Source organism: Platalea leucorodia, assembly GCF_965183815.1.
Source record: "Platalea leucorodia genome assembly, chromosome: 9".
Taxonomy (NCBI): Eukaryota; Metazoa; Chordata; class Aves; order Pelecaniformes; family Threskiornithidae; genus Platalea; species Platalea leucorodia.
The window spans coordinates 44,701,518-44,714,768 of NC_138831.1; the positions used below are offsets into that span (position 1 = coordinate 44,701,518).

General features: G+C 42.6%; 1 protein-coding gene across 1 annotated transcript in view; it reads left to right on the forward strand.

Annotated features, from left to right (window-relative positions):
• SLCO3A1 (solute carrier organic anion transporter family member 3A1) overlaps positions 1 to 7,629 on the forward strand; it is a gene marked incomplete at its 5' end in the record, with an annotated part of 144,242 nt that extends 136,613 nt beyond the window's left edge. The window contains 2 exons of the mRNA XM_082321213.1: positions 1,647 to 1,711; positions 6,218 to 7,629. Of these exons, the coding sequence (XP_082177339.1) occupies positions 1,647 to 1,711; positions 6,218 to 6,597 (445 nt within the window). The 3' untranslated portion in view covers positions 6,598 to 7,629. The remainder of the gene's footprint in view (positions 1 to 1,646; positions 1,712 to 6,217) is intronic.
• Positions 7,630 to 13,251: the final 5,622 nt, after the last annotated feature.

A 13,251-nucleotide genomic window follows, 5' to 3' on the forward strand; every position in this document is an offset into this window, starting at 1 on the left:
CAATTCACACATCCAAATTAGTAACTACACTCCCCTCAGAATCACTGGTAGCTACTGAAATGTACGGGGAAGAGCTGTTCGCCATATACCACCTCATGCTCTCTTGCAGCTGTCGTCCTGGATTGCTAAAAGAAAGTTTTGGCATATGAGTGTGTCCCTGGTGTCTGTGGCGGTGACAAGTGGCATCGACAGCTCCTACGGTTAATTTAAAAAAGAACTTCAGTGTCTACAAATGAGATGTCTTTTCTAGGCAAGTCATTTGTTCACTGCTCTAGTCAGTGAGGAAAGGAGATGTCTCCAGGTGGCAACTTTTAGTCCGCCCTAAGGTATGGGGATTGACTTTGGTCTTAAATACAAAAAAGTGGATGGAAGGACACTACCACCGATTGAAAACCCACTGTGAATATTTCACATGATAATCTGTTTTTTCCATAAAATAATACTTCTGTTTCCTTCGTTTCCCACCCAACTGTAGAATCCTATTTCAGCCAAGCCATTAACCACTGGAACATTTTTCCAAGGGTAGATACTTCCTAGCATAAAGGCTTTCTATTGAGCCTGGGGGTCTGCCTAAAAACCCTGCTGAAATTCATCCAGAGGTCACAGGCTTCATGCAGGAGTCACGGTATGGTGTTACGTGGCCCGTGTAATGTGTGAGATGAGGGCAGGTGATCAGAATGGTCTTCTCTTAACTTAAAACCTATTGCTGTTTCTGGCTGTTTTATTGTTATTGTCTGATGCCCCTCCAATGTATTTATACCGAGGACCACCACTGCCACCATGGATGCCACTAGCCGTGCTGCATGCAGACCTCTGTAAGGAGCTAATGGAAGAGGCAGCTGAGGCCTTTAAAGTTCCCCTGTGTGATGGATCTATTCATATGGGGATCACTGTCCTGCTTTCCCAGCCTTTAGATACTGTGGAAGATAAAATGCTATTGTAAGACTTAAGACCAAATTAATGATTTCTGAAATGCCAAAGACTTTGCTGAGCCTACCCCAAGAGGATGACTTTAGCCAGTAGCATCCTTGAGCTAAGTCAATTAGAAAGCTATGAATTATTTTTTAAAGCACCTTTGAAGGATAACACTAATGCAATAGAGTGGGTTGTGTTTGTAGCAAAAAGCAGTGCAACCGTTGTCTTCCCAGCATAAAAAAAAATTAGCATGCTAAATTCGCGCCCATGAAAACTGGTCTTGAGCACTTCCTCACTGGGAGGCTTGATTTAACAGGCTGACCGAACCTTTTGGTCTGTCATCCTCCTTCCCTCTTTTGTTCCCAGTAGTCTGGGAAGTTTTAGAACAAAAAGTTTTCCCTCCTTCCAATTCTCAATATCTGGAGCCTTGAAAGCATGATGGGGAGCTTGTAAATGATGATTTACGGGGATGGGAATTTCATTTTTCTCCATCCGACGACACGATTAGCTGTTGTTATTAATGACTTAGCTAAATTCCTGAACCTATCACCGATGCAATTACTTTTGGGGCTGTAGGCAGTTCAGGCGAAGGAAAAAGAAAAACCCCATTAATGACTTTTGAAGAGGTGGTGGTGGCATCCTGGCTGACAGCACAGAATGGCCACAGGGTGTGTTAATCAAAGCAGAACAACAAGAATCGATTTCACTCTCTCCCTCCCTCCTCCCTACAGAACCGTGAGCCCCGAACTCAAGTCTTACGCTTTGGGGGTGCTTTTCCTGCTTCTCCGTTTGCTAGGTAGGTACAAAAATTTCATGTCCTTCTCTCCCATCCTTTCCTCAATCACAGAAAACTGTATTTTTAACATGCAAAAGTTGATTTTCTCGTCAGTGAGTCACTGCACTCCATGCAGTGCTGTGGTTGTCATGAGTGGGGTCTGACACAACAGGGGCCGAGCCCTCACTATGAAGGATATCACATCAACGCTCCTGAAGGCACTTCTCCTGCCATTTGAATTGTGCTAATGGAAGAAAATGTAGTGTTGCATGAGAAATGACCATTTCTGCCACGGTCCCACGCAGCCAGTTACTCTTTTGGAGCTGTTATTAACATGTTCGCAGCTTGCAAAATTACTGCTGTACTGCATATTGCTGAAGTAGAGGGATACGTATTTTCATCCTCCTTGGAGGGACAGGACCTGTGTTACGTGGTGTGTTTCTTCCTTCCTTCGGGTCTTTCGGAAAGCAAAACAGTGAAATGAGACAGGCTAAATCCTTGTATCCTCCCGTGGGTTAATATCCCATTAAAATGCGTATGGGTGTTCCTCTGGACCGGTATGTGCTTCTCATATATGAATTAAAAAAAGACACTGGGCTGTCATTTGCCTGCTTCTTGTTTCTGGGTGGAGGGTTTTTTCCCTTTTTGAAGAGATGGCTCTTATTTTAAAGGTCCTATTTCAGCTCATTAATCTCAACGATTCAGGGCAAAATCCTCTCTGATCCATCATTGTGTGGGTCCATCTCATGCACGGGGTTTCTGTGTGTTGTGGGGGTGGAATTTATTTTTTTTAGCAGGGACGGGCAGTACCTTCCCTACATGATCCCTCCAAGTCTCAAAGGAATGAGCTGGAGAGTAAAATGCCATCTCCTAGGCTGCAGCAAGACACTAGGAAGTAAGGGACCAAAAATCCCACAGTACCATACATTGCTTTGAATAAGTGACCTCATTTTTTGTAATACCTTATTCCCCATTAGCTGAAAGGGAAATGGCGATCCCAGACCAGTTTACGATAAAGCCAATTAGATTTTCATTGCTTTGATGAAGTAGCTGCAGTCATACATAAAGGTCCATCAAGTGATCTTATCCAGAGCTCAGAGAACTCAAAGGGAAGCTGCTGGGTTGACTTGGGTCAGCTCTGGTTCAAGCCTTGCAAAGACAGCATTTTCTTTAGCTGTTGGGCTGCTGTCAGGTTTTGGCCTGTCTTCAGCTCTCACTGGCTTAATGCAGAGTTTCAGCAGGCAAGTGTGCGAGGAGGATGGCTGTGGGCTGTTGTTTCCAAAGGAAAAAGTACTTGAGGGGGGAGATTGTCTCTCTTTTCTCTTTTCATTTCAAAAGACAGAAACCTCCCAAGACAGCGGCGTCTTGAATTCCTCTAAAACCAGGCTCAGACATATATGCTTAAGTTGAATAGAACTTTTTTTTCTTCCAGTAAGAAGCCACAGTAAGAATTTAAACTCAAATCTTTATATGTTGCTCTGTCACTAAGGAATTCCCGTGAAATAAGACAATACATCCTGAAGCATATCAGCAATGTAGCTTGAACCCATAGAAAATGAAGAGAAAGGTACTTTTCTGTATGAGCAAGGGTATCCAAATTTTGCCCTTAACAACCTGAGGTTTGAGAATAGCTTTACTGATTTATTTTAAAAGCTTTTCAGTTCACCTTTAAGCTTTGACTTAAGAAGAGAGTGATAATAGCTGCTTCTTGAACCAAAGGAGAGTATTAAATATAGGAAGTATGAGACCCAGAGGTGCAATCGTAGCTAATAGATTTCAGTAAGACAGAAGCAGCTTTTTTATACAGCCCTACAGTTTCTGCAGTGAAATATATATATATAGCAGAAATTTTTGCAACGCTTTGCAGTAAGAGGCAAAACATGATTGAATCTCTTTAATATTCACTGTAATAACATGAAACACGACTGAATTCTCCTGGTATCCTCCTGGATGTATTATCTCGTTTCATAGGAATTCTGCTATGAGAGGGCAGCATAACAGTATCTTCATATAAAAGCGTTACTGCAGCTTCTCAGAGAAGAGTGTAAAGCAATGCCATTGGAGCCAAAGGTTTGGAATGGAAATGTCTGGAATGGCAAAGAGTTTTGGACTTGTAAGATCCTGGATGCATCCTTTCTGGATGGTGTTCACTGTGCATGCATGTTCACATGCTATCAAAGGCTCCGCTTACCAGGGCACTTCCTTTTGTTTTTCCTACGAGTCCATGTTGTTTGCCTCTCTTCTTCCAACATGACAAAACCACAATGTTTCTGTCTCAGAAGGACTTTCCAATCTGCAGTGCAGCCCCTCGACTCCCTTGTCTCAGAGGGTCTAGGCACTGAGTTGTTCCTGTGAGTCTCTTGTCATCTCCTCTGGTAAAAACGGCCTGAAACACTCATTGGTTGCTAAAAGCTTTTCATGTATTTTTCTTCAAGGTTTCCACATCCATGCCTGCATTCATAGGTGTAGCTTTGGAGTTCAATGAAACAGGTCCTTCCTGAAGCCTTATGCGAAGCAATTTCCAGGCCAAATTATCTTGAAAACCTGGAAAGCCAGCTGAAGCCAGCAGATGGGGATGATAGCTCTCTCTGAAGTTCAGCCTATGCATCTCCAAAGTTTTGTATCAACATCTCTAGGCATGGTAACAAGTAGGGACTCACACCTCAAAATTAGAATCCAAATGCAGTTTTCTCTTAGCCCAGAAAGCCTGTGGCTCCTGCCTCCTCGGTCACTGCCACGTCTGGAGATTACCCCCTTAGGTGGCACCCAGGGCAGCACTGGGCACACAAACTGCATTCAGCAGCACAAGGTCTTTGCTTGCTTCTGGCAGGAGCCCAGCTGAATTTTTAAATTCCAGGTTGAATGTGTGGTTGTCCACAGGTTTAAAAAAAAAAAAAAAAAAAAAAAAAAAAGGCATCTTTTAACTTATTAGCAGAATCAGCCCAGTCTGGAATTTCCAGTCATTGAAATGACAAACAGGGAGCTGGCGCTGACATTTTTTCCAGAACGTAACCAGGTTTTTAGATGTGATGACTGGAACTAGTGTTTCTAACAAAAAGATTGTCTTGCTTTTGTATCATCTGTTTTTATTTCCTACATTTGTGCTATTAATGACTGGTTAAAATGAGTACCAAAAGCCCATATAGCCTTTCTTAACTCCTGCATTTGTTAACATATAAGGAAGATCAAAGAAAATCTGCAGAGCTCTAGTCATCAACAAAGTAAACTAAAGAGATCTCAGTTACCACAGGAAACAGTGAAGACAACCGATTTATTTGTAGTCTTAGGATATATGTCATGAATGTCACTATTTTGTTCATGACAAGCCGAAGGAAGGTATCTTTTTTCAGCTTGGAAATCCAGGTTAATGATGAAACTGGAGCCAAGATTAAACACTCTTCTGTCTAGAAACTGCAGTCCTTGTGTCCCTTTGCCTACACATGTATTTATAGAGTCTCAGGCATCACAGCATGTATGAACGGAGTGGTACTGTTGAGGGTGTGTTGTGCCCACTTGCTATTCATTTTCAGTAGATACAATGCTCTCCTTTGCTTGCTGACTTAACCTACAGCAATGATTTTATTGATCAGGGTTTTTTCCAGGGTTTATCCACTTCCAGCCTCCCTGCATAAATATAACAGAAGGAAGAGAAATGGTTTACATATGTAGAACATCCACATTTTCTTGTGAGTGCTGCACGCTCGGTGCACATGTGCTGGCTGGGGAGTGCAAAGCTGGAACGTGGATGTCCTAACCACTGTCAGGGTAATGTGAAACAGGGGGCCTCTATAACATCCCTTTAGGATGGGGAAAAGTAGAGAAGAAAAACATTGCCTTTATTAGTTAAATGAGATTGGAATGATTGCTTTGCTTTAAGATTGCAGCTCTGCTGCAAACTATGATTGAGAAATGCTCATCAGTAGTTAGCTGCAGTGGTTGTGGGAGAATCCTGCTGTGATATTTCATTTAATGGTGCGCTGAAATTTTCCCTTCTTTTCAGATTTAATCTTTGGCATCTATTAGAGGCTATTGTTTATTTTCTTTAGACCCGGAGAAAACCTTCTTCTATGTCAGGGAAAGGTCCAAAACTAGACCTCAGTGCCCCAGCTGATTTCAGGCTCTGAACTGGAGTCTCATGACATCCTTCAGGTGAACACCCCAGAGTGCAGAACCACCAATATCTAAACAGAGAGCAAGCTGCAAGGCTGTCCTCCTCCTCTTTCATTTACCCCTCCACTCAGTCTCATTAGGCAAATGAGAAGCTTAATAAAAGCCACTTAAACTTGAGTAAAATCCTTCCTGCATGTTGATATCAGCAGGAATCTCTTCCGTAGACATTGAGTCCAAGCTAAAAACTCATCCACACTTTGTTTAGGTTGATTTAGAACTTAAAAAATTAGAATCACAAGCTGCAGCTGGGACCATTAACCTTGATAAAGTATACTCTCTTTCCATTCATTGCAATCACGTCTTCTCTCTTTATCATAAGGATCATAAAAGCATGATTTGTCTCTCTTGTTTTGACAGGTTTTATCCCACCTCCACTGATCTTTGGGGCTGGAATTGACTCCACGTGTCTGTTTTGGAGCACGTTCTGTGGCGAGCAAGGAGCCTGCGCGCTGTACGACAACGTGGTCTATAGATACCTGTATGTTAGTATTGCTATAGCCCTGAAGTCCTTTGCATTCATCTTATATACAACCACCTGGCAGTGCTTGAGGAAAAACTATAAAAGATACATCAAGAACCATGAAGGTGGTCTCAGCACTAGTGAGTTTTTTGCCTCTACTCTCACCCTAGACAATCTGGGGCGGGACTCGGTGCCCCAAAATCAATCACATAGGACAAAATTTATCTATAACCTTGAAGATCATGAGTGGTGTGAAAATATGGAGTCTGTTTTATAGTGACTGTGGAGGGGTGAACTATATTAATAATACAAGGGTCCTTTTTAATAAAAACAAGAAGAGAGCACGAATGAAGAAACACAACTGCAAAACAACAATGGCAACACAGGAAACTTTTGTCTTTTTCTCAAAGTCAGACCCAGCCAGGATTCTTGAGAACAGCGTCTTTTAATGGGATCACTTGTGACATCCTGCGGGATGATGGAGAAAGCAGGGAGCCGCTGTGCTGGGTACCAGCCCCTTTGATGACAGTACGAGCTTCCAAGAAGGGCATCAGCAGAGGTTCATCGGAGGGCTCGGCAAATGGACAGGCTTGGGCATGAGGCATAGAGAAAGCAAGGTGATAATGGCAGTGCTGGAGTAGGTGTTTGCGGTTGCAAACGGGGTCCCGGGGATACGTGGAGCCCCGCAGCGTGGGCTGAAGGGTTAGCCGGTCTGGGTGCTGTTCAAACCCGCTGCGCTCTGTGATGGCAAAGAGGGAGCGGTGCTGGAGTTGTTCCACCAGTCACACTCTGTCACCAGCCACGAGTCCACGATAAATACCTTGAAAGCTGCTGGAAACCTTCCAGGTGGCGAGCAATGCTGTCAGAGGTATCCGAGTCCTTCCAGCCGAGGCTTATTCGCAGATCGCAGCTTTGTGGTTGTCTGTGAATAGCTGTGCTCAGATCTCTCAAACCCAGTAAAGTTCAAGACGTTTGCTCACACTTGCCAAATGTGCTGTCATTTTTAAAGGGGGATGAATTCCAAATACTTGTCTGTGTAGTCCTCTAATAAGATTTTTTTAAAAATTATTTTCAAATCTATGTTAACCCTTAAATCGCTGACACTTTTCCATAGGGAGGATTTATTTATGCTAGTTTGGGGAAGGATCCCGTTTAATTCACCCAAACATAATGTGACTCAAGGGGTTTGTTTAATCCTCTGCGTTTTTTATCCATACGCCTTCATTCTAATATGCTACCAAGCCAATGAAGACACATAATATGTTTTTAAAAAAAGAGAACGAATGCACTGTGTCTCTATAAAAACAATTGTCAGTTGGAGAACTATAGATAATATGATGATTTACCTAATATAGTTTTTTCATATTCTATGTGACTCAGTGAATACATATATATATATATATATATATGGAGGGGCTGTTTATGTTCTCTCCAGTTTTTAAAGATATATATATAATTTGCAATCTAGAAATTGTGTGGTGGATGTTTTCTTTAAAGTAAGTGTGCGTGTGTGTGTGTACAAGATGAAAGGAATACCGACCTTAATCCTGCAACCCTCGCAATTGAATTTTTTTTTTCATCTGCAAAATTCCACTGTCTTCAGTGGAAGCCATGTGAGGAAGGTGGAATAATCTCCCCTCCTGGAGGCCACGTTTTGCCCTTAGATGTGCGAATAGTGTTCCTATGGAAGGCTGGGTTATGGGAGCAGAGGCTGGCAAGCACTGAGCACCTCTGAAATTTTCATTCAGATGCTGAAGAGGCCCCCATGCAGGAGCAGATTTGGCTTTGCTTTTGCAATGCAGTCTTATCTAAGCCTTCAAAAGTCATGGGGAAGCTTTCATCTCATTTCAAGGAGCGTTGGGTCAGGCTTATTTTGCATGCGTGTTTTTATTTTCCAAAACATTCCTGCTGGGAAGTAATACAAATTGGTTGTGTTTGCTGAGTTTTTCCCAGGAACCAGACCCATTTCCAATGGACTAAATGTCAGAAGGGTTTTAAGGGTTAGCATCATAATCAAAAAGCTCCTTTTTTTGTTTGTATTTTGAAGCTGTTGTGAACTTGCAGATGTTTAGAGAAGTAACCTGGCATGTTGAACCGAATGCTGGACGTCACTTCCACGCAGCTGGCGGAGGGGCTGATCTTCCCCAAGTCCTTGTCCATTGCTGGCAGTGGACACCCCAGAGCTGGCACAATTACAGAGGGCTGATAACTTGCCACTCATGTTCAACACCTTTTTAGCAGACTTTGCTCTTATCTAGGCATTGAAACATGGGTGTGGGGTATCAAACTGCTTCCACTTGACTGGCTTCACATGTGTGTTTGTAATTTATGCACCGCATTATATGTTCAGCAACAACAAGGGCAAAAAAAAAAAGGGTGTATCAAATAAACTCCACTGTGCCAAATACTCAACAAATATTGTAACTGCAGATATTTGATTCTTGGTTTTCAGCCATGTTAAGAATCGCTTGATTAATGAAGGAGTCTAAGGAAAAAAAATAAGTTATTAAGCTATGCAGTGCCATTGTTATGTTGGGTGGTAAACGATGCTTTTTAGACCATTAGATTGGTTTAGTATATCCTGTCTGCTAAAATAGAGATACTGCATCCATAAAACAATGAATTTAAAAAAGGCACAGGGTGCATAACTGTCTCATAAAATATGTATAATTGTCAAGTATAAGCCTTTGAAATCATTCTGTACAGTTCTCTTCATTCTGAAAATTTATTACTTAGACTGCTGTCTTCTCAAATGTTAGCTCATAATTTTATACTATACACACACATTCAGACTCGAACACAAATGTCGCAAAATAGAACCTTTCTAAAAGCCTGATTGCTTGAAATTCTATAACCCCTTTCACAATTTCATTTTTTTTTCCCCTCTGAAAGTCCAAGGTGAAGGAGAATAGCATGCTGACATGATGCAAAACAAACTCCCGGTGTTCAAGAGCTGTGGTTTGTCAGTACAGTCAAAAGTCCCCCTTGACCGGAGTTATAGAAACAGGATTCCAGGGCACTTAACGGTTTCATTTTTATTTTTGTTTATTTTTTTTTTTTCATTTAATCTCTTCTCTTGGTATGTGTGGGAGACGCAGTTGAATGGGGTTACTTACATTATTTTTAAACTGTAACTTAAAATTCCTGCATGATTGTTGTTTTATTTCTTTTGATAATGCGACTTTTGAAAAGCTCTCTCCCCATCCCACTCTTTTTTTTTTAAGGATGTATCAGATGCCTGCATCATGAAGGGCTTTACTGTCAGTGCTTTGGTACAGATTCAAGAACAGAGCTTTAGTTTAAAGAAAACACACAGACCAAAACCTTCATCCATCCCAGCAGGCTCTTTGTTTTTTCTGATTTCAAAACCACAAGCCAGTTTTGCCTGCGACCCAATTTTTGTTATAGAATAACAAATGAAGAGTCTCAGACATCCTTCCCCTTCCCAAATTGCAGCATGGGCCTTCGCCTGTCAGCACTTCGCTTCCATCCCGCAACTGCCTTAACCATGCAGGAAACTTAAGAACAAGGATGGAGTTAGAAAAATGCCCGTTCCTGGGAACAGAAGCAGGGGCATGGTCTGAGCCGTGCAGTCCAGATCCAATGTTGGAAATTTTTTCTCCGTATTCAGGGGCATTGAAATTCAGGGTTTTGTTGAGACCTCAGTCTCAGCAGAAATGTTACTTTGACATTTCCAAGCGCTGCGTTCCCTGCATGGCTGTCTGCTAAGGAATGGGATGTTGGAGATATAAACTACTTGAGATTTAGCAGTCTCTATGGGATTGTCCAGTTGCCTTGCATGACTTCAGGTTGGGGTTTCCTTTCCCTTGCACAGATACCACCTTGGCGTAGCTCCAGTGGAATCAAAAGGGGACCCCAATCTAAAATTGGTGCAGATGACACTAGAATCGGTCCCATCTGTTTCTTTGCATCCTTGTTAACAAGGGGATGCATTTTCAGAACCTTCTTTTTAAACGTGTTGAAATCATACATTTTTCTGACTTTGCCCAGCACATCTTGGATGTATAGTGGGACCGAAAAGGCCATCGCTTAAATTATCTAGACAAACCTTCCTTCCTTTGGGAATTCAACTAAGACGGGCCTCACACTGCCATACCCCTGCAAGATGCACTGAAGTACTCAGTGCTGCTGTTATTAATTTCAGTTGGGTCTCACCTTGCTGGGAAGGTGAAAAGGGAAAGATGCAGAGAGGAATTAGCTTCTATTAGCTGAGTTAGCTATGCTTCAGAATACTTCAGAATTGAACTGTTGGTCTGCAGACATTTGGAAAGTGATTGGAGTATTTCCAAATGGCTGAGATGCATTGGCAGTTTTTTATTGAAAAAAAAAATTAAAAAATTAAGGGAATGAATGAGATTTGGAGTCCCTCCTATCCCCATCAGAGTTTTATGTTCATCAAATTGCTGTTGGAGGCAATGCACTTCAGGTTTACCTTTGTGTCTCAGTCAGACACATATTTTTTCTCAGTAAACGAGGTCCTGGGAGACAGAAAGGCGCCTCCATCTCGTAACCAGCAGTTTCACTCTGCAGCAAACCCAAGACGACCTGAAGGTTACCAGCAGTGTGAAGCTTTAGCCCCCGAGTCAGCCACGGCTGTTGCTGCCATGTGAGAGTTTCTCACAGCTGGGTGTGTTGGACTCGGTATTTTCTTCAGACTTGGACAGTCTTGGTGCGATGTTTGTTTTATTCTTGGCAGGTGACATGAGGAATTGTCAGCGTTAAAGACATACACAAATGCCTCACTGGACTGATGTGATAACAGCTTTATTCCTTTATTCACAAGGGTTTCCAGACTTATTCCCACTCTGCCTTTAGATACAGCCATGCTCATCTCTCCCTCTAATTTCGTGTGAACTATCTTTGCAGACAGAAGCAGGTTTGTTGTTGTTCTCTCTCTAGATCTAACTAATGCCTGCAAAGTTCACAGGCTTTCTGTATGTAGGGCAGAGCACCCCTGAATATAAGCAATAATACTGACCTGTTCCCATTTTGCTTTTCTTACCTAAATTTGAGTTCACCTCTCCCAACATCCCATGCTGCTGCTGCAACTCGCCCTTTTTGTTGGCAGCAACTCCAGGAGAGAGGCAGCCAAGATACAATGGGTGTGAACGTAGGCAGCACTTTATTAAGATGGGTAATCCTGTGATGGGAGCCTTTGGCACGAGCCAGGCTCAACTTCGGTTATCTGATGGTTGAGATTGATCCACGGAGGAAAGGAACAGCCAGGGCATTGTGGCTGAGCCTTCCGGAGTCCCTGAAAGGATTATCCACCCTTCTGTGCTCCTGGAGAGACCTACCTGCCCTACCTCTGAGACCCACGGTTTGTGGGCCTTTCTTCCAAACTGACCGTCAGCTTCCTTTCTCCAGCCACAGTTCTTCCTTCTTCCCAATGGCAAAGCACAGCTCAGCTCTACCAAGTCAGTGCGAGGTGTTCAGAGTTATTGACTGGTATTTAAATTTGCCTGGGATGCCAGCAGGTCTCACTTAGTATTACATATGCTCAAAATATTATCATTCGTTCTGCTTTTATACACTAAATCTATTACTTCTAGGCTGCAAATGATGTTTTCTTTCATTCCATTGACATTTCTAGCCAATCTGAGTAGTAATACAATTGCTTCGCTGAAAAATGGCCTTTCAGCAGTTCTTAGACATTAGGTACCTCTTTATTAACTAGTGATGCCAAGTAAAATCTTCGGCCACTGTCTGCTCCCTGAATCCAGTGGAGCAGAAGGAGGCTCTATCTACTCAGAAGCAATATCAGTATTTTCTTTGACAGAGTATGAACATGGACCGCTCTTCTTCCAGCTTCAGTCTTGCCACAGCTGCTCGGCTATGAGCGTCCCTCAGTCTCGAGAGGACACAGGGAATTCAGGAGAAGCCACGTGGACAGAGGAATTCATTTAAATGGCTGCAAGCGTGGGACCGTAGGATGCGTGTAGTGTATATGCTGTTTCGCTTGTCAACACCTTGCTTCAGTCTCTATTTGTTTGATGAAAGGAGTGACTCCAGGGATGCGGTCTTTGGGATACTATGAGTTTGCAATGTTTCCTCCACTTTCTTCAGATTAAATGCGGCAGAGCAGCGTGTCACACCCTAGGAAGGACAAGATTAGCAGTACCCTGACAGTTTATAGTCCTGGGCTTGTTCTACACACAGTTGGTGTCTGCAAATGGCAGAAAGCAATAAAAAACTTGTCAAGTCCAACTCAGCAAATAATTTATAGCAACTTCATAAATGAATTTTCCCTTTTATTTCTTCCTTGCGAATTGCTGAGAAAACCAAGAAAACGCCTCCAGTGTATTTGCAAGGTCATTTCTGCATATCATCTGTGGTCTGGAGGGGTTTGGAAAAGCTTGCTTATAAGTCATACGTGTTGATTTGTTCTGACTGGACATAGAAATCACGGGGGATATTTCTGCTCCCTGAGTTCCCTAGGCTGGAATTTTCTCATCAGTACAAATACTTAATTCAAAAGTATGTGATTAGGAATTGAGTAAGAGGATCCTTGCTCGATGCCAGTGGGCAGAGCGCCACTGGACGTACACTGCTCCAGGACAGCCAAAATGCTGGCTTCCAACTCACAATCCACTTTCCAGGAATATTCTCTCACAGATGCTTGAAATTCTCTGCCTCCCCCAGTGTTCCTACCAGTTAATGCGTTCATTTGAGTAATTACTGAGAGCAAACATGAGAAGGGTATGAACCCAGATAAAAACAAATTGGTATTAAGGTGAGGCAGGTGGTGCAAATTTTATTTGCGATGTTTGCACAGCTCTTAGATCGGAAGCAAAAATCTCTCAAGAGTCAGGGAGGTGCATATGGCCTAACATATCTTAGTTCTTCCCAATTGAATTGCCAGTTGGTAGGACAGCAAGAGGAATCTTTCCCTGCCATGTATATCTTAGCC